Source organism: Chiloscyllium plagiosum, unplaced genomic scaffold, assembly GCF_037043375.1.
Source record: "Chiloscyllium plagiosum isolate Xiang-an unplaced genomic scaffold, Cpla_swu_hap1 HiC_scaffold_12, whole genome shotgun sequence".
Classification (NCBI taxonomy): Eukaryota; Metazoa; Chordata; class Chondrichthyes; order Orectolobiformes; family Hemiscylliidae; genus Chiloscyllium; species Chiloscyllium plagiosum.
In genome coordinates this window covers 68950996-68972881 of record NW_028270150.1, presented here as the reverse complement: position 1 = coordinate 68972881, position 21886 = coordinate 68950996, and the positions used below count along the sequence as shown (strand labels likewise).

The window sequence follows — 21886 nt, the reverse complement described above, 5'->3', positions numbered from 1 at the left end:
TACTTCCTCTTTGATGTGATCTGTAAAGATAAATAGACTTTCAACTTCCTCTAAGTGAGCAGTTCCTCTCTGTTGTATGGTGTATGGTGAATTAAATGTTTTTACTGCTACGGAAGGTAAGCATTTTATTTGAGCTTCATAAAATATTAAATCACTTAGCAAAATTTGAAATGACTTTGCAGTTAACAACTGAAATGTTCAGAGATATTAAACAAGATGAAATATTTTAATGTAAGCATGGGACTGTGACAAGTATTAAATATGCAGTGAAGGATGGTCAAGTGCATCATGATATTAATTCTTAACATTTGTTATATAATGCATGATGAATATTTAGTAAAATAATCATTAGTAACTGCACTTTAAGTGAGTATTGAACTAAACATTATGAGTTATCTGTCCTCTAAATCTATGGCAGAAGCTGCACCCTGTTAAATTATGAAAGTAAAGGTCAATAAGGCTGCTCTCTCATTAGAGTAAGACAACTAATGGTGATTTAATCACTTCAGGCCAGGGGAGAGTTTGAGAAGGAGAGTCCATCATGATAACCTCAGCCAGTGCAAGAATGAAACCCACGCTGTTGGCATCACTGAATTAGAAAGTTGTTGTCCAGCCAACTGAGCTACAACCGACCATTGATATATAAGATACATAATATATTTGAGATAATTGAAATGCAAACTTTGTTACAAATTTATTGTAGGATGGCTTTCAGTATTCATAGTTATGTTTAGCAGGAGGGTTTTAATGGGAGGAATCTGTTTCAGCTTCTTTATCCATCAGTAATAGTGCTATTCTCATTCAAATAGTAATAATTTTGATGCCAAACCCTCCCCACTGCTCTGTTAACATAAAGTATATGCATTTTATGTTAGGATCGAGCTGAGGTGCTTCAGCCTTCCAATTCATGAATAGGGAGAAATGTCATCATCTGAATAAATTTGTTAATAGCTATGGATTTCAGTCCAATTAATAGGATGCAGAGTATATGTATGACATTTGTGTAAAACTAGCCTTTAAATAAATTGCACTATACATTTCAACACAATTTTTTAAATGAGTTTTGCCACTATCACATATTGCAAATTTAACTTTTCTAAATAATTTTTAAAACTATTGTTATAAATATTAGGGTTTATCTTATTTATATCTTATGGATCATAATTTTTCAAATATTCTTTTATATCTCATTTTGTGGTCAGCATTTAGCTGCTGGTTGAACAATTGCTAAAAATGAAGTGTGGAAAATGTTTTGTGACACATTTGTTCTTATGTGCAGGAGGTTGTCTTACTATTATATCATGGAGCCCTTTATTTGCCATCCTAAAATGTGTTGAAGGATGCTGTTGAGTAATTAGATAACAGTGATCAAGATAGTCATGGGAAGCTCTCCTACTTCAGATTCGGACAGAACACTCAGATAAATTTGAAAAGGTGCTTTAATTTAAGTAAAACACTGTGGAGGCAGGAGTACTAAAGTGTTTGCCAACTCAATGGAAAGTGTTATCAAATCCATCCACAGCCTGCTTCATTGTTTAGATTTACCTGAGGGCCACTGCCAGTCTTCACTGTGGTAAGTTGCCTTTGCAGGTTTAATCTTTGAATAAATTGATGAAATCCATGGATCAGTTTCCTTCAATCCTCGGATCCCTAAAAATGTGCTGACGGTACTGAAATTATCTTAATTTCAAATTGACTTTGCTACCCAGATAGAAGCAAATAACTTTCATGGAATTATTTTATTTTAAAAGTCATGGGATGTGGGCTTTGCTGGCTGGATTAGCATTTATTGCCCATCCCTAGTTGTCCTTGAAAAGGTGGTGCTGAGCTGCCTTTTGAACTGACGCATCCATTTGGTGTAGGCACATCCACAATGCATTAGGAAATAAACTAGTTATGAATTTTTGAAGATGGGCCACTGGACCTGAAATGTTAACTCTGTTTTCTTTCCACAGATGCTGCCAGGCCTAGTGAGTTTTTCCACCAATTTCTGTTTTTGTAGGTTATGACGGTATTGGTTAGGAGTATGATCAAAGTTACAACATACCATTATGAGCAAGCTATGGGGGAGCTATACAAACAGGAGGCATTGTGCAGGTTTAGTTATCACATGAATTTTAATGCATGTATATTACCAAAAACTACTGTTAATTTGCTTGCTTATTAAGAAATCTCAAAGACAATAAAATAGTGGAACAATAATTTAAACTTTATCGCATGTAGCAACAACAATAAAACGCCTCAAGTAAGCAAGTTAACCATCACAACACAAGGTGTGGAGGTGCTGGTGTTGGACTAGGTTAAACAAGGTCAAAAATTACATGACACCAGGTTATAGCCAACGGTTTATTTGAAAACACTAGCTTTCGGAGCGCTGCTCTTTCATCAGGTGCTAGTGAGAGAGGAAGATTGTAGACACAGAATTTATAAGGAAAAATCAAACAGTCATACAACTATGCGAACAAAATGAACACACATAAAATGACTCTTAAATCTTTAATCAATTAGAATGGAGGTGCAGGTTTTGATTGATTAATATGAATTTCTTTCACGTCACTGCCCTGAGACAACTTAAGGTGTTATCAATATAAAAGAGGGACAAGTATTTTAGGCGTGAGATCTTGTTTGGAGTCTGTCTATGTCTTTTATTTCCAAAGTAGAAGTTTATAAAATGCCACATTGACTGACTGTCTACAAATTGTGAGCTTTTTGAACAAAATAAAATGTTTCTGCAAACATAAATCCTCAAATGCAAATTCACCCCACAGATTTATATGTGCACATGCGTGTGAGAAAGGTGAGAGTGTATGTATGTGTTTGTGTGTGAGGGGGAGAGAGGGTGTGTGTGTGTGTTTGAGAGATAGTGTGTGCAAGTGTGAGGAGGTCTATGCATTTGACAGTGTGTTTGTGTGTTTGAGAAATACTTTGTGTGTGTATGTGTGTGTGTGTTTGAGAGAGAATGCATGAGTGTGAGGGAGTAGATGTATCTGAGAGAGCGTGTGTGTGAGTGTGTGTGCGTGAGACAGAGAGAAAGTGCATATATGAGGGAGGATCTGTGCGAGTGTGTGAGTGTGTTTGTGTGTATATCTCATATGCGGCAGGCAAGGATGCTCTGAGGCATGGTATGTTGATGAGACCATGCAGACGCTACAACAACAAATGAAGGACACTATGTAACAATTGCTAGACAGAAATGTTCCCTCCCAGTCGGGGAACACTTCAGCGGTCAAGGACATTTGGCCTCAGATCTTCGGGTGACCATCCTCCAAGGTTGGACTTTGGTATACACAACAATGAAGAGTCGCTGAGCAGAGGCTGATAGCCAAGTTCAGTACCCATGAGGGCAGCCTCAACCATGATCATGGGTTAAAAATCATTTGCACACTCATATTGACCCTCTCTCAAACACACACTTTCTCTCATACACACACACACACACATGCACGCACACTCTCTCAGATGCATATATTCCCTCACATTCTCTCTCAAACTCACACACATGCATTATCCCTCAAACATATACACATACTCAGATGCATAGACTCCCTCACACTTGCACACACTCTCTCTCAAAGACACATAGACATACATTCTCTCTCTCCGCGCCCCCCCCCCCCACCCCCCCCACACACACACTCTCGCCATCTCTCACATGCACGCAAACACACATATGCACATATAAATCTGTGGGGTGAATTTGCATTTGCAGATTTGAGTTTGCAGAAACATTCTATGTTGTTCAAAAAGCTCACAATTTGTAGACAGTCAATCAATGTGGCACTTCATAAACTTCTACTTTGGAAATAAAAGACACAGACTCCAAACAAGATCTCACGCCTAAAATACACTGTCTGACTGCAGGTGTCACCTCCTTTATATTGATTACACCTTAAGTTGTCTCAGGGCAGTGACTTGAAAGAAATTCAAATTAATCAATCAAAACATGTACCTCCATTCTAACCAATTAAAGTTTTAAGAGCCATCTTATATGTGTTCAATTTGTTTGCATGAGTTGTATGACCGTTTGATCTTTCCTTATAAATTCTTACTCCCTCACTAACACCTGATGAAGGAGCAGCACTCTGAAAGCTATTTTTTCAAATAAACCCGTGGGACAATAACTTGGTGTTGTATGATTTTTGACGTTGTCACAACTTAATTATTACCTGATTAATGGTGGAATTTAGCTCTAATTCCAACCAACAGTGTCTGTCTCTGAATGTGTCCAGGGGTCAATCCTGTCTAGTGTTGTTCTTTGAATTTCTAATGCTGAAGATGCCTGGAGTTGACTTATTATACAATTTTCTCTCTTTCAAGTTTAAGATGTAACATTAGCTTCTTTCATCAAAATTATTAACTAAATAACTTTCCTGTTCCTGGTTACATTTGGCATTGACTGTCAGTTTGAAGACAATTGTTTCCCGCAATTAACCTTTTTACCGCAGGATGTTCCTTCTGCATACTGTCTTAATTTTCCATTTGTCATGATTCAACAGATTATCAGGTAATGTTAGTTCCTCTCTCCTAGGAAACAGCATGTTTATTTTGATCAACTCCTTCTTCCCCGGGATGGTTAATTAGCACATTGTTTTTAATTCCTTTATAAAAGTTTTCAATAGTCTCTTAACAGTTATTTTTTTGCTAAAAGAGTTATTGTTGATTCTCTCAATCTATGAACAATTATTAAAGTTCTGAAGTTTACAGTACCATTTTGATAACACCTTGATCTATTTCACCAAAACCTCTCATGATTCTACATTAGATGAATTATCACTCTGCTTATCTGGTATTTAATACCAGACAAACAATCCTTTGATTAAATATTGAAGAATGCACCCTTTGGTTTTAGACCCTGTTCCAAATTCCTTTCCCTAGGTGCTGACTCCTACCTGCTTCCTGGTGTCAGTCTGAAATTTAGCATGTCTGTTCTTAACTATGGTGTCACATTTGATCATTTCTAATTTCATTTTAATGCCATTCCTAAAATCATTTATTTTCATCTCCATATTGCCAACTTGACCATTGTCTCAGTTCACTTGCTGCTGCAACTCTCGTTCATGCCTTGGTTGCATTGGCTTCTGGTTAAACCACGTCTCAATTTTAAAATTCTTATCCTTGTTCTCAAGTCTCTCCACGGCTTTGCCTCTCTTCATCCCTGTAATTTTCTCCAGACCATAATCCTTTGAATATCTCATCTCTTACAATTCTGTGCCCTTGTGCATATTTAATTTTAATTGCTCCACCATTCGCCATTGGTTCGCTGTGACTTCAGTTGCCATAGCTCAATTTTGGCCAGACCCTTACTACATTAGTCCAGCTCTGTAATACCCTTTCATAGTGCTTCTGTGCAGTGTCTTCGAACATTTCATTACTTTGAAGGCACCATATAGTTATGAGTCACTATTGTTGTTGCAGGTCATGAGAACATTTTTCTCAGTTCTTCAATCATTTAACCATGAAGCATCTTCTTGAGATAACATACTTAAGAATTTTGTTTTTAGTTACAGAGCTATTGGAAGTTTATGTAATTTTTAATAATGCGGCATCAGAATTCCTTTAATGCTATTTAAAGAATTGGGCTATCAAAATAGATATGCAAACAGACCTTTCAAGAAAACAATGGTTGGTTAAGAGATTTTAAGTTCAGTGGCAGGGCAAGTTTAGAAATTAAACATTACTTATCAGACAATTCTGAAAGAATATCAATAGAGGGGACTTTCTAATGACGTGGAGCAGGAAAACGTGATCTTTGGGCAAAAGTAGAAATAGCAGAAAAACTGACTAATATGGTGCCAAAAACTGAAATTCTTTTTTACATTTTCCTGTTGATAGTAATCGGGGGCAGACTTTCTTGATGCAACATAATTCTTGTGGATTTATGCAGGCAAGATTTGCTTGATTAATTTAATTGATCTCCCCAATGAAATTACTTTCATTGTTGACAGAGGATTGAGGAATCAATGCCAAAAGCAGAGCTTCCATTACACATAGTGCTTTCTGCAGTGCTTGAAAGGCTGGTCATGGCTGGTCATGGCATTAATCAACTCCAGCCTTCCCACTACTATTGACCCACTCCAATTTGCCTATCAGACCAACAGATCCACGTCAGATGCCATATCACTTGCCCTTCACTCCTCCCTAGAACACCTTGACACCAAGAACAGTTACGTAAGAATCTTACTCATTGACTACAGTTCGGCCTTCAACACTATTATCCCCTCGAGACTGATTACAAAACTTAGTGATCTTGGACTAAGCCCCACTTTCTGCAACTGAATCCTCAGTTTCCTGACCCACAGACCACAATCGGTGCAGACTGGGGACAATATTTCATCCTCACTGACACTCAACACCCAGGGGTGCATACTCAGCCCCCTACTGTACTCGCTGTATACCCATGATTGCGTCGCCAAATACCGACTAATGCAATTTACAAGTTGGCTGATGACACCACCATAGTCGGTCGAATTTCAGATGGTGATGAATCAGACTACAGACCGGAGGTGGAAGACCTGGGAAAATTATGCAGTGAGAACAACCTAGCTCTCAATGCTGGCAAAACCAAGGAACTCACTATTGACTTTCAGTGGGATGTTACTCATGTGCCCCCCTACACATTAACAGCACAGAGGTAGAACAAGTGGAGAGTGTCAAGCTCCTGTGAGTGGTCATCCATAACAAGCTTTCTTGGACTCTTCATGTGGACGCACTGGTTACAAAGACCCAACAACATCTCCTCTTCGTCAAGCAGCTGAGGAAATTTGGCATGGACGGCGAATACCCTTGCCCACTTTTATAGGTGTGCCATCAAGAGCATTCTGTCTGGATGTATCACAACCTGGTATGGCAACTGTACCATTCAAGATTGGAGATGGTTACAGAGAGTGGTGAACTCAGCCCGGACAATCACAAAGGCCAACCTCCCATCTGTAGAATCCATCTACCAGGCCCGCTGTCATGGAAAGGCTGCCAGCATTATCAAAGATTCATCCCACCGTGGCAATGTTTTTCTACAACCTCTACCATTGAGGAGAAGGTGCAGAAGCCTGAACACAGGCATCTGCTGGTTTCGTAACAGTTTCTACTGTACTGTTGTTAGAATACTGAATGGACTCACCAACTCTTAGCATTCGTCTATAACTGTGTTTTTTGTTTTTGGTCCTGTTTACCTACTATTTACTTATCTATGCTACTTAACTCTGTGATCTGCCTGTACTGCTCACAAGACAAAGCTTTTCACTGTGCCTCAGTACATGTGACAATAAATTCAATTCAATTCAATATTGTCTCCTTTAGTACTATTTGCTTTTCCACTTCGAGAATTTGGCTGCAAACTCCTAGGATTTTAAGAGTTAGCCTTGGCTTTCCCTCAATAATGTACTGAGGAAACATGCTTTAGTGGAGTTGCCATTGAATAGATGCCATCTTAAACTTTGAGTAAAACATCAACCTGTTCAAATACATGTAAAACATCATAACACAATTTGTAGAAAAGTTCTCCACGTGTCCTGGCCAATATTCCACTCTCAACCAGCAATATTAATTTAGATATTTGAGTATTAATCTTGTTGGTGTTGTAGGATTTCACTATTTGCAAGGTAGCTGTTACTTGTCTGTATAATGCAAGTCAGTGAATTAATTTGTGACATAATTATTTTATAATATTTCTAAGAAATATGATAAGATTCTATACAAATGTAATACTTTTCCTTTTTTAATCAATCAGAAAAGGAAAGTGAGGGATAAGATATAATTTCCTCCTAACCTAACATAAAGGTGAGCTTTACTTTCAATGAAATAAAGGATTATGACAGAGCATATAGAACTCTACTAACCTGCACCTCATTGGCTAGTTTGGCCAATACCAAAAATCTGTGTACAAACTTCATAATAAATTAATACTAATAGGTACCATTTCATTAGTCTGAATGTAACAATAGTTAAGTAAAACTATAACATCAGAATAAAGCTTATCTTTTTTTTCTTTTTATCACTATTTCCATTATCAGACTTGTTATTGCGAATTGACTAATTAAAAACCTGTAAAAAAGGAGGCTCACGCCAAGAAAGTAACTGTAATGCATGATCTTTGCATTGTACAATCATGTTAATTATGAAGTTATCATGCTCATGTTTTTTTGTGAGGATAAACATTTCCTCATATTCTGATTGGCAATAAAGTTCAGGAAGTTCACGTCCAGCCTCATAAAGCATGAAACATGGCAATCAAGACTTTCTGTTCTTCTTTTAAAAACACAGAAGCTAAAAATAAACTGCGGATGTTGGAAGTCTGAAGCAAAAGCAGGAATTGCTGGAGAAACTCAATGGGTCTGGCAGCAGTTGTGGAGTGAAAGCAATGATAACATTTCAGGTCCAGTTACCCTTTTTGAGAAAAGTTATTTGTAGGTATCATTCTGCAATTCTTTGGCTATATAGATGGTAATTTACAAAAAGAAATTGGTGTAGAGGAAGTGTTGTTTCATATCCTCTTTCCTTTCTCCCCTTCTACTGACTGCCCTGTGTTGGACAATAGTGCCACAACCATTGACAGCCATTCAGTACTTTGTCTGTACAGGAGGTATCAGTCTAAATGTTGTTGGAATATTCAAATATGAAGGGAAACTTAACTGAGCCAGATCTTGTTTGCATCTAATTCTAGAATAAATCATAAGATAGAGATCCTGGTTGTCTTTTCTCCTCTGACCCAGGGCTGAGGTAACCACTTGCAGGTATCATTCTACAATATGAGTTGAAATTAGTCAACTCGGCACCGATCAAGCGTAAAACATGAGGTTTGTTTCTCCTTAGAGGTAACTGTTATACTCAGCAGCACATTTATCCATTGGGACAGCTTATTGAATGCTTTTCTGACAATTTCAGCAGGGAACTTGGGCAAAATGGAGGAACAATGTATTGTTTTAAACTCCAGAGATTTGAAAACAAAATTTAAACTAAAGCTTCAGGTCGGGTATTATGGAAATCTTGGTGCCATCTTTCATATGAGATAAATAAAAGATTCCATGCCACTGTTTTGAAGAAGAAGGAAATGCAGTCCAATATTTATCCTTCAACCAACACATAAAAGTAATTAGCTGTACATTATTACATTGCTGTGTGCTAATTTCTAATTATGCTAGTTACGTTACAACAGTGACTACATTCCAAGAGAAAGGACTTCATTATATAGAGTGCTTTCATTTATAGGGTTGTGACAAGTGCAACATGACACTAATCTCCCTAATATTGTAGTTGACTTGGCAGTTATCTTCATCATCTGGAAAGCTACTTAGTTCCCCAGCAGTATTTTCACTTCCATTATGATTTTGTTTTTATGCCAAAGTCCCAGTAGTTGTGGCATTTTGTATTCTTTTAGAACACTGCCTTGAACAGATGTAGGTTTCTGCTTGCAATAGTACATTTGCATTTTACTTGTGCTTTTATCTTTCAGGTATGTTAAGTGAAGGCTTCATCTGTGGATTTCCTTACTGGAATGAAATTGAAAATGAAAACAATACAAGACAGCATGAGCAGAAGCAACATAACCCATCTGAGGATAACATGGCTCAAGAGCTGACTTCTGTCAGCAATTTTCAGAATTTGTCTCAGGCTGATATTCCTAATGGGGCTCTGTCACTTCTTCAAAAGTGCAAGTCTATTTACAGACCCTTCAGACTGAGTGCAAAGGAAAAAATAACTACACCATTGGTACAGCCCTCACAGGCCACAACAATCAGAAGGCAAAGGTCCCTTGTTGTAGATATCCCAGGGAGCTCCAGTGTGAGTAAGGAAATGTATTTGGTTCCCTCGTGTTGTAAAAGTATCTGTGATAATTATAATGACCTCCAGATTGCAGGAGATCAAGTGCTTCCAATTAGTTTGGAACCATCTGGCCTGACATCTCAGGACAGCTATAATATAAATATGGTCCCATTCTTGTATTCTTCAGAAATTACACTGCCAATGGAGTCCCCCAAACTATCAGCAGAGTTCCAAAACAAGCCAGCCAATAGCGACACATCCTGCTGGCGTGTGTGCAGTGCTAGAGACAAGAGCATCATTCAGCATTCTCAGCCACTTACCAATTCAGAACTCAATGACTATCTTGAGCAGAAAGTTCTGGAACTGTACAAGCAATACATGATGGATAGCATGGTGAGCAATGCATCCCCAACAAAAATCATGGAATCAGAACTTGTAATGAGTAATGTCGATCAGATTAGCCTGATACTATCACGAGAACAGAATATGGAAACTACAAAGGTGAAGGACATGGTTATCAGTTGCCTGTTACGTGTTGCGAGTGAGATACAATCAAATGAACTCAGTACACCAAATCTACAGATATCTGCTTGAAAGAGAAGTTTTATCCAAGTTTATCTACATTTTAGGTATAACTTATTAAAAATGAGTTAATTTTGAGTAGATTTGCCATATCCATGATTGAACAGAGAACAGGATGGGGATAAAGAGGGCATTGAGACAGTGAGTTATAGAATCATAGTAAATAGGAGTAGGAGTAGGTCTTTTGGTCCTTTGACCCTTCTCCACCATTCACTATGATCATGGATGATCACTCAACTCAGTACCCTGTTCCTGCTTTCTCCACATACCCTATGATCTCGTTAGTCCTAAGAACTATATCTAACTCCTTCTTAAAAACATTTAATGTTTTGGCCTCAACCCCTTTCTGTGGCAGAGAATTCCAGAGGATCGCCATTTTCTGGGTGAAGAAATTTCTCTTTTTCTCAGTTATAAATGGCCAACACAACATTTAGACAATGATGCCTGGTTCTGGACTGCCTAGTCATGCAAACATCCTTCCTGTGTTTAAACTGCCTAGTCCTGAAGAATTTTTTTAGGATTCTATGAGATCTCCCCCTCATTATTCTAAGCTCCAGTGCATATAATCTGAACCAATCCAGTGTGTCTTCATATGTCAGTCCTGACATTCCAGGAATCAGTCTGGCAAACTTGTTGTGCTTTTTCCTTGTTATGGTTTGCATTCTGTCCCGCTGTTGAAATTGTTTGAAGATGTTACATTAAAATTATTTGCACTTATGTAATCTCCAAATTTCCCAAGTTGCTTCACAGAAGTGTTATGGAACAATATTTGACTTCAAGCCACAAAAGCAGCTATTAGGACAGGTGACCAAAAAAAAATGATGAAAGAGTTCATTTTAAAGTATACCTTTATGAAGGACAGACAGAAAAATAATTCCAGAGCTGAGGGCCTCAGCAGCTGAAACAACCACAGAGACAGGCTCATTAAAATTGTGAATGCAGAAGTTGCCAGAATTGGAGGAATATTGTGATCTCAGAGGATTGTAAGCTTGGAGAAGGCTACAGAATGAGAAGGGGCTGAGGCCATGGAAAAACTTGAAAACAAGAATGAGAATTTTAAGATCAAGATTTTCCCAGACTGTTCTCCAATGTCGATCAAAGAAGCCCAAGGGTGATGGGTGAATGACATTGGTGTCAGTTAGGCTACATGTACTTCCTGTTCTGGTTGAATTTATGTTTATAAAAGACAGTGAGCTAAAAGTGCATTGAAATAGGAAAATCTGATAGTAAACAAATGCTGGATGAAGATTTAAATGGTAAATGAATTGAGTTTAGATCAGAGTGGTGCTGGAAAAGCACAGCAGGTCAGGCAGCATCCGAGGAGCAGGAAAATCGACGATTCAGGCAAAAGCCCTTCATCAGGATTGAAACACCAATTTTTCTGCTCCTCGGATGCTGTCTGACTTGCTGTGCTTTTCCAGCACCACTCTGATCTTAACTCTGGTTTCCAGCATTTGCAGTCCTCACTTTTGCCTGGTAAATGAATTGAGACAGGGAAAGAATGATGTGCTGTTACAAAGAGGAAAATAGACAGTCTTAGTGTGATGTGGATATTCAGGACTAAACTCATCCTTGAGTCAAAATGACATCAAGTTGGTGAAGAGTTTCATTCAGCATTAGACAGTTTTCATGGGGAAGGATGGCATTGGTAGCTAGAAAATATTCCTTGTGTTCAGGTAAACACTTATCCCATTACCAATGCCTGCAAACAAATTGTCTGGTCACTTATTTCAATGTTTTTCAAGGAATAACGCTGTGAGCTGCCACCTTTTTAAATGGCTGCTGATTCCTCAGGCAACTCACTTACACTGGACATGACATTACCATGCTGAAACAATTTTGTGCATGTCCTGCAATGGCAAAATACATTGCTTTGTTGGCAGCCACCAAACTGAACTTAATTCACAGACTGGAAAAATGACTATTAGACATTGTACAACTTTAAAGCAATGAAAACTTTACGTTCTTAAAAAATGGAGTCCTATATATTGGCTGTTACAATAAACAATTCTCATTTAACAGTTTTCCCCCAAATGATTGCATAATGAATAAGTTTTAAAATAAGAATGGATTAATTCCTGATTAAGCGACTAATATAATCATAATTAGCAAAAAATATAACAAATTGTCATGGTGAATCTTGATACAGGATATAAATGGTCTTTTTCCTGTTTTTTGTGTATCAGTTTTAGAAATTAAGTTTGGTTATGTTGACACCTTAGTTTTTAGCTATGTTCCATAAAAATCACTACCAAGTGCACAGGAAGCTTGCTTGAAGATTTTCTAGCTTTTTACCATAAGTAAGATATTGCTACTTGAATCAAAGCCAAAGTACAAATGGAAATAGGTTCAGAATTTTAGAAATAATCGTATTTTCTAAATGATACAAGATATATTTTCAGTCAGATTATGTTCTCAGTATTACTGAATCACACATTTTAAAAAGATGAACTTGCTTTGTGTTAATAATTCATTTAAATATTGTGAAGTATTTTATGTTAAACAACTGTTTAAGACTTACTGTAGCCTTGTTAAATCATGTAGTTAGCATAATACTTTACTTCAGATTGGATGATTTACTGTTAAAATATTTTTATTATGTTTTAATCCTATTCAAGCTTTAAAATTAAAAGATTGATTTTTTTCATATTTATATATAAGATCCTATATTTCAATTTTATTTTCTGTTTTGATTTTAATAAAAGTATTTAGTATTATGCAGTATTCATTTTACTGTTTGTTACTGTGAAAACACATCCCATTTCAGTACTTCTGCTGAAATATTTTCTTTAGCTGCATGTTCTGAGAAACAAGTTTTCAATTAATATTTGTAAGGAGGGGATAATGTAATTCAACTTTCACACCTGGATTTTAAACATTAAGTTGGTTTTGAATGTATGACAGCTATGATGGTGTGGAAGCAGAAGAAGCTTTAGCTATTGCTCAGGTTCATGCCATTCTTTAAGTGTGTCTCTTCATACTCATCTATTTTTCCCAATGAAATTCAGTTAGAATGCCATTGTACATTTTTTTTACTTGGCGTTTCATTTCCTGGCCTGAACTTCCAATTCGGACCTCTTTAGAATTACACAACTTATCTGCTCAGGAAGCCTTACTGCAGAGCACATGATCATTGCTGGAATCCAATTCACACCCTTTTTTTGTAGCAGGATCTGTCTTATTCTGAATCTAAATGTCCAAAGCCCCTATGTCAAGGAGAGATAGGGGTGACCTTACAGAAATTTATAAATAATGAAGGGCATGGTTTATGGGTGAATAGCCAAGCTCCAAAACTAGAGGGCATAGATTTAAGGTGAGAAGGGAAAGATATAAAAAGGTCCTGAGAGGTAACTTTTTCACACGGGGGTGATGAGTGAATGGATCGAGCTGCCAGAGGAAGTGGTGAGGGCATTACAACAGTTAAAAGGCATCTAGGTGGATATGGGCCAAATGTTGACAAATAGGATTAAGTGAAATCAGGATGTCTGATCATCGTGGATGAATTGGACCAAAGTTCTGTTTCCGTGCTGTTTGACTCACAGACTCTGAGTTCTAAGGAAATTAGGATTGCTGAGGGAGAAAGGAAATGGGTGACCAAAAGGCAGAGAAAGAACAAGAAGGCAGTGCAGGTGTCCCTTGTGGTCATCTCCCTCCAAAACAGGTATATCGTTTTGGATGCTGTTTGGGGGAGATGGCTCAACAAGGGAAGGCAGCAGTAGCAAGGTTCATGGCACGATGGCTGGCTCTGCTGTTCAGAAGGGCGGGAAAAAGACTGGAAGGACTATAGTCATAGGGGATTCAATTGTAAGGGGAGTAGATAGGTGGTTCTGTGGTCGAAAACAAGACTCCTGAATGGCATGTTGCCTCCCAGGTGCATAGGTGAGGGATGTCTGATTGGCTGCAGAACATTATGAAGGGGGAAGGTGAACAGTCATCTGTCGTGGTGCATATAGGCACAAGTGATATAAGTAATAAATGGGATGAGGTCCTACAAGCAGAGTTTAGAGAGTTAGGAGCCAAGTTGAAAAGTAGCACCTCAGAGGTAGTAATCACCGAATTGCTGCCAGCGCCAAATGCTAGTCCAAGTAGAAATGAAAGGATAGGCAGGTTCACTGAGTGGCTTGAGGGATGGTGCAGAAGGGAGGGGTTCAGATTTTTGGGACATTGGGACCAGTTCTGTGGGAGATGGGACTATTAAAAATTGGATGGCCTCCACCTGGGCAGGACTGGAACCAATGTCCTAAGGGGTGCTTTTGCTAATGCTGTTGGGGAGGATTTAAATTAATGTGGAGAAAGTGAGGTCTGCAGATGCTGGAGATCAGAGATGGAAATGTGTTGCTGGAAAAGCGCAGCAGGTCAGGCAGCATCTAGGGAACAGGAGAATCGACGTTTCGGACATTAGCCCTTCTTCAGGAATGAGGGAAGTTGGTCCAGCAGGCTAAGATAAAAGATAGGGAGGAGGGACTTGGGGGAGGGGCGTCGGAAATGTGATAGGTGGAAAGAGGTCAAGGTGAGGGTGATAAGTCAGACTGGGGTGGGGGCGGAGAGGTCGGGAAGAAGATTGCAGGTTAGGAAGGCGGTGCTGAATTTGATGGATTTGACTGAGACAGGCTGGGGGGAGGGGAAATGAGGAAACTGGTGAAATCCGAGTTCATCCCTTGTGGTTGGAGGGTTCCTAGCCGGAAGATGATGCGTTCTTCCTCCAACCGTCGTTTCGCTGTGGTCTGACGATGGAGGAGTCCAAAGACCTGCATATCCTTGGTGGAGTGGGAGGGGGAATTGAAATGTTGAGCTACAGGGTGGTTGGGTTGGTTGGTCCGGGTGTCCCAGAGGTGTTCTCTGAAACGCTCCGCAAGTAGGCGGCCTGTCTCCCCAATATAGAGGAGGCCACATCGGGTGCAAAGGATGCAATAGATGATATGTGTGGAGGTACAGGTGAATCTGTGGCGGATATGGAAGTTTCCTTTGGGGCCTTGGAGGGAGGTGAGGGGGGAGGTGTGGGCGCATGTCTTGCACCTCCTGCGGTTGCAGGGGAAGGTGCCGGGAGTGGAGGTTGGGTTGGTGGGGGGTGTAGATCTGACGAGGGAGTCACGGAGGGAGTGGTCTTTACGGAATGCTGATAGGGGAGGGGAGGGAAATATATCCTTGGTGGTGGGGTCCGTTTGGAGGTGGCGGAAATGGCAGCGGATGATGCGCTGTACATGGAGGTTAGTGGGGTGGTAGGTGAGGACCAGTGGGGTTCTGTCCTGGTGGCGGTTGGAGGGGCGGGGTTCAAGGGCGGAGGATCGGGAATTGGAAGAGATGCGGTGGAGGGCATCGTCGACCACGTCGGGGGGGAAATTGCGGTCCTTGAAGAAGGAGGCCATCTGGGATGTGCGTTTTTGGAACTGGTCCTCCTGGGAGCAGATGCGGCGGAGTCGAAGGAATTGGGAGAATGGGATGGCGTTTTTACAGGGGGCAGGATGGGAGGAGGTGTAGTCCAGGTAGCTGTGGGAGTCGGTTGGTTTGTAGTAGATGTCCGTGTTGATTCGGTCGCCTGAGATAGAAATAGAAAGGTCGAGGAAGGGGAGGGAGGAATCTGAGACTGTTCAGGTGAATTTGAGGTCGGGGTGGAAGGTGTTGGTGAAGTGGATGAACTGTTCAACCTCCTCGTGGGAGCACGAGGCGGCGCCGATACAGTCATCGATGTAGCGGAGGAAAAGGTGGGGGGTGGGGCCAGTGTAGTTGCGGAAGATGGATTGTTCCACATATCCTACGAAGAGGCAGACATAGCTGGGGCCAATGCGGGTGCCCATGGCTACTCCTTTCGTTTGGAGGAAGTGGGAGGATTGGAAAGAGAAGTTGTTCAGGGTGAGGACCAGTTCAGTCCCCCACCTGAACTCCCCCACCCCTCTCACCCACTCCAACCTCTCACCCTCGGAACGCGCAGCCCTCCACTCACTCCGTTGCAACCCCAACCTCACTATCAAACCAGCAGACAAGGGAGGCGCGGTAGTAGTTTGGCGCACCGACCTCTACACCGCTGAGGCCAAACGCCAGCTCGCAGATACCTCCTCCTACTGCCCCCTTGACCATGACCCCACCCCCCACCACCAAACCATCATCTCCCAGACCGTCCATAACCTCATCACCTCGGGGGATCTCCCATCCACCGCCTCCAACCTCATAGTCCCACAACCCCGCACCTCCCGCTTCTACCTCCTGCCCAAACTCCACAAACCTGACTGCCCCGGCCGACCCATTGTCTCCGCCTGCTCCTGCCCCACCGAACTCAGCTCCGCATACCTTGACACCGTCCTGTCCCCCTTAGTCCAAGAACTCCCCACCTACGTTCGGGACACCACCCATGCCCTCCATGATTTTCGCTTCCCCGGTCCCCAACGCCTTATTTTCACCATGGACATCCAGTCCCTGTACACCTCCATCCCCCATCACAAAGGACTCCAAGCCCTCCGCTTCTTTCTTTCCCGCCGTACCGAACAGTACCCTTCCATAGACACCCTCCTTCGACTGACTGAACTGGTCCTCACCCTGAACAACTTCTCTTTCCAATCCTCCCACTTCCTCCAAACGAAAGGAGTAGCCATGGGCACCCGCATGGGCCCCAGCTATGTCTGCCTCTTCGTAGGATATGTGGAACAATCCATCTTCCGCAACTACACTGGCCCCACCCCCCACCTTTTCCTCCGCTACATCGATGACTGTATCGGCGCCGCCTCGTGCTCCCACGAGGAGGTTGAACAGTTCATCCACTTCACCAACACCTTCCACCCCGACCTCAAATTCACCTGAACAGTCTCAGATTCCTCCCTCCCCTTCCTCGACCTTTCTATTTCTATCTCAGGCGACCGAATCAACACGGACATCTACTACAAACCAACCGACTCCCACAGCTACCTGGACTACACCTCCTCCCATCCTGCCCCCTGTAAAAACGCCATCCCATTCTCCCAATTCCTTCGACTCCGCCGCATCTGCTCTCAGGAGGACCAGTTCCAAAAACGCACATCCCAGATGGCCTCCTTCTTCAAGGACCGCAATTTCCCCCCCGACGTGGTCGACGATGCCCTCCACCGCATCTCTTCCACTTCCTGATCCTCCGCCCTTGAACCCCGCCCCTCCAACCGGCACCAGGACAGAACCCCACTGGTCCTCACCTACCACCCCACTAACCTCCATGTACAGCGCATCATCCGCCGCCATTTCCGCCACCTCCAAACGGACCCCACCACCAAGGATATATTTCCCTCCCCTCCCCTATCAGCATTCCGTAAAGACCACTCCCTCCGTGACTCCCTCGTCAGATCTACACCCCCCACCAACCCAACCTCCACTCCCGGCACCTTCCCCTGCAACCGCAGGAGGTGCAAGACTTGCGCCCACACCTCCCCCCTCACCTCCCTCCAAGGCCCCAAAGGAAACTTCCATATCCGCCACAGATTCACCTGTACCTCCACACATATCATCTATTGCATCCTTTGCACCCGATGTGGCCTCCTCTATATTGGGGAGACAGGCCGCCTACTTGCGGAGCGTTTCAGAGAACACCTCTGGGACACCCGGACCAACCAACCCAACCACCCTGTAGCTCAACATTTCAATTCCCCCTCCCACTCCACCAAGGATATGCAGGTCTTTGGACTCCTCCATCGTCAGACCACAGCGAAACGACGGTTGGAGGAAGAACGCCTCATCTTCCGGCTAGGAACCCTCCAACCACAAGGGATGAACTCAGATTTCACCAGTTTCCTCATTTCCCCTCCCCCCAGCCTGTCTCAGTCAAATCCATCAAATTAAGCACCGCCTTCCTAACCTGCAATCTTCTTCCCGACCTCTCCGCCCCCACCCCAGTCTGACCTATCACCCTCACCTTGACCTCTTTCCACCTATCACATTTCCGACGCCCCTCCCCCAAGTCCCTCCTCCCTATCTTTTATCTTAGCCTGCTGGACCAACTTCCCTCATTCCTGAAGAAGGGCTAATGCCCGAAACGTCGATTCTCCTGTTCCCTCGATGCTGCCTGACCTGCTGCGCTTTTCCAGCAACACATTTCCATCTTTAAATTAATGTGGCAGGGGGATGGGAACCAAATGAGAAGGTTAGTGGACAGGAAGGAGGTAGTAACTAAAGCCTGTAAGGAACAAGACAATGAAGTCAGCATAGCTAAGGGGAAGAGTAGGCAGGGTGCAGATAATGAACGCAAAGGGACAGGTGGTCTGAGGTGCATTTGTTTTAATGCGAGAAGTGTAGTAGGTAAGACAGATGAACTTAGGTCTTGGATTAGTACCTGGGAGTGCAATGTTATTGTTATTACTGAGACTTGGTTGAGGGAAGGGCATGATTGGCAACTAAATATCCCAGGATATAGATGCTTCAGGCGGGATAAGGAGGGAGGTAAAAGGGGTGGAGGAGTTTCATTACTGGTCAGACAGGATATCACCCCTGTGGGCGACACGGTGGCACAGTGGTTAGCACTGCTGCCTCACAGCGCCAGAGACCCGGGTTCAATTCCCGCCTCAGGCGACTGACTGTGTGGAGTTTGCACGTTCTCCCCGTGTCTGCGTGGGTTTCCTCCGGGTGCTCCGGTTTCCTCCCACAGTCCAAAGATGTGCAGGGCCAGGTGAATTGGCCATACTAAATTGCCCGTAGTGTTAGGTAAGTGGTAAATGTAGGAGTATGGGTGGGTTTCGCTTCGGCGGGTCGGTGTGGACTTGTTGGGCCGAAGGGCCTGTTTCCACACTGTAATATAATCTAATCTACAATCTATAATCACAGCTGTGCTGAAGGAGAGCATTATGGAGGACTCGAGCAGTGAGGCAATATGGGCAGAGATCAGAAATAGGAAGGGTGCGATAACAATTTTGGGGCTGTACTACAGGCCTTCCAATAGCAAGAATGAGATAGAGGTACAAATATGTAAACAGATTATGGAAAGATGTAGGAGTAACAGGATGGCAGTGATGGGAGATTTTAATGTTTCCAATATTGACTGTGATTCACTTAGTGTTAGAGGATTAGATGAAGCAGAACTTGTAAGGAACATCCAATAGGGTTTTATAGGGCAGGGCCCATACTGGACCTGGTATTGGGGAATGAACCCAGCCAGGTGGTTGAAGTTACAGTAGGGGATTGCTTTGGGAATAGTAATCATAATTCTGTAAGTTTTAGAATACTCATGGACAAAGACGAGAGTGATCCTAAAGGAAGAGTGCGAAACTGAGGGAAGGCCAACTACAGCAAAATTTGGCAGGAGCTGGGAATGTGGATTGGGAGCAGCTGTTTAAAGGTTAATCACATTTGATATGTGGAAGGCTTTTAAAGAGAGGTCAATTAGAGTATAGGACAGATATGTCCCTGTGAAAATGAGGGACAGAAATGGCAAGATTAGGGAACCATGGATGACAGGTGAAATTGTGAGACTACCCAAGAGGAAAAAGGAAACATACATAGGGTCTCGGTGACTAAAAACAGATGAAGCTTTGGAAGAATATCAGGAAAGTAGGACCAATCTGAAATGAGGAACTAAGAGAGCTAAAAGGGGTCATGAAATATCTTTAGCAAACAGGGTTAAGGAAAATCCCAAAGCCTTTTATTTCTCTGTGAGGAGCAAGAGGGCAACTAGAGAAAGGGTTGGCCCACTCAAGGACAAAGGAGGGAAGTTATGCTTGGAGTCAGAGAAAAAGAGTGAGATTCTTAATGAGTACTTTGTGTCGGTATTCACCAAGAAGAAGGATATGACAGATGTTGAAGTTAGGGATAGATGTTTGACTGCTCTAGGTTGAGTCTGCAAAAGGAGGAAGGAAGTGTTGAGTATTCTAAAAGGCATTAAGGTGGACAAATCCCCAGGTCCAAATGGGATCTGTACTGAGGGAAGCGAGAGTGAAAATAGCTGAAGCCTTAACAGATATCTTTGCAGCATTCTTGTAGACTGGTGAGGTCCTGCAGGGCTGGAGAATTGCTAATATTGTCCCCTTGTTTAAGAAGAGTAGCAGATATAATCCAGGTAATTATAGACCGGTGAACCTGACGTCAGTGGTAGGGAAGCTGCTGGAGAAGATACCAAGGGATAGGATTTATTCATATTTGGAAGAAAATGGGCTTATCAGTAATAGGCAACATGGTTTTGTGCAGGGAAAATCATCTCTTGACAACTTAATAGAATTCTTTGAGGAAGTGACATAGTTGATTGATCAGGGAAGGGCTGTAGATGTCATATATATGGACTTCAGTGAAGGGTTTGATAAGGTTCCCCATGGTAGGCTGATGGAGAAAATAAAGTCACATGGTGTCCAGGGTGTACTAACTAGATGGATAGAGAACTGGACAGGCAGCAAGAGACAGAGAGTAGTACTTGAAGAGAGTTTCTCAGAATGGAGAACTGTGACCAGTAGTGTTCCATGGTTGCTTGTGATATACATAAGTGATCTGGAGGAAGGTAACAAATGGTCTGATTAACAAGTTTGCGGATGACATTAAGATTGGTGGAATAGCAGATAGTGAAGGGGACTGTCAGAGAATTTAGCAGAATATAGATAGATTGGAGAGTTGGGCAGCATAATCGCAGATAGAGTTCAATCCAGGTAAATGTGAGGTGGTGTATTTTGGAAGATCCAGCTCAAGAGCAAGCCATATGGTAAATTGAAAAGGGCACTATGTAGGACTCGAGCAGTGAGACAATGTGGGCAGAGCTCAGAAAAAGGAAGGGTGTGGTAACAATGTTGAGGCTATGCTACAGGCCTGGGGAAAATTGATGTACAGAGAGATCTGGGTGTACCCTAAAGGTGGCAATGCAGGTCGATAGAATGGTCAAGGTGGTATATGGCATGCTTTCCTTCATTGAACAGGATATTGAGTACAAGAATTGGAAGTCATGTTACAGTTGTATAAGACTTTAGTTCGACCACATTTGGAATACTGTGTACAGTTCTGGCCGCCACATTACCAAAAGGATGTGGTTGCTTTGGAGAGGGTGAAGAGGAGGTTGACCAGGATGTTGCCTGGTATGGGGGGCACTAGCTATGAAGAGAGCTTGAGTAGATTAAGATTATTTTCATTAGAAAGACAGAGATTGAGGGGGCACCTGATTGATGGCTACAAAATCATGAGAGATATAGACAGGGTGAATAACAAGTAACTTTTTTTCCCAGAGTGCGGGATTCAATTAATAGGGGTAATGAGTTCAAGGTGAGAGGGAATAAGTTTAGAGGAGATGTGCATGGAAAATTCTTTATACAGAAGTTGGTGAGTGTCTGGAATGCATTATCAGTGGAGGTGGTAGAGGCTAGTATGATAGCATCATTTAAGATATATCTAGACAGATGCATGGATGAGCAGAGAGCAGAGGGATGCAGATCCTTAAAAAACAGGCAACAGGTTTAGATAGAGGATCTGGATCAGCGCAGGCTTGGAAGGCCAAAGGGCCTGTTCCTCTGCTGTAATTTTCTTTGTTCTTTGCTGTTCTTTGAATGCCACTGGACCAAAACGTTAACTCTGGTTTCCTTCCATAGATGCTGCTAGAGCAGCAATTTCTGAATTTGTTCCTGAT

General features: G+C 42.1%; 1 protein-coding gene across 4 annotated transcripts; it reads left to right on the top strand.

Annotated features, from left to right (window-relative positions):
- The first annotated feature begins 63 nt into the window (after window positions 1–63).
- Window positions 64–13065, top strand: LOC122555078 (TLR adapter interacting with SLC15A4 on the lysosome-like). 4 transcript variants are annotated; one of them, XM_087992886.1, is made up of 3 exons: window positions 75–116; window positions 6091–8402; window positions 9449–13065. In XM_087992886.1, the coding sequence occupies exons 2-3, from the start codon at window positions 8357–8359 to the stop codon at window positions 10351–10353; spliced, it is 951 nt and encodes a 316-aa protein (XP_087849012.1). In that variant the 5' UTR covers window positions 75–116; window positions 6091–8356; the 3' UTR covers window positions 10354–13065. The 4 variants fall into 4 exon arrangements, with proteins under 4 accessions (XP_043556681.1, XP_087849012.1, XP_087849013.1 ...); XM_043700746.2 differs by lacking the exon at window positions 6091–8402 and having other exon boundaries at window positions 64–116; XM_087992887.1 differs by lacking the exons at window positions 75–116; window positions 6091–8402 and adding an exon at window positions 1147–1573.
- Window positions 13066–21886: the final 8821 nt, after the last annotated feature.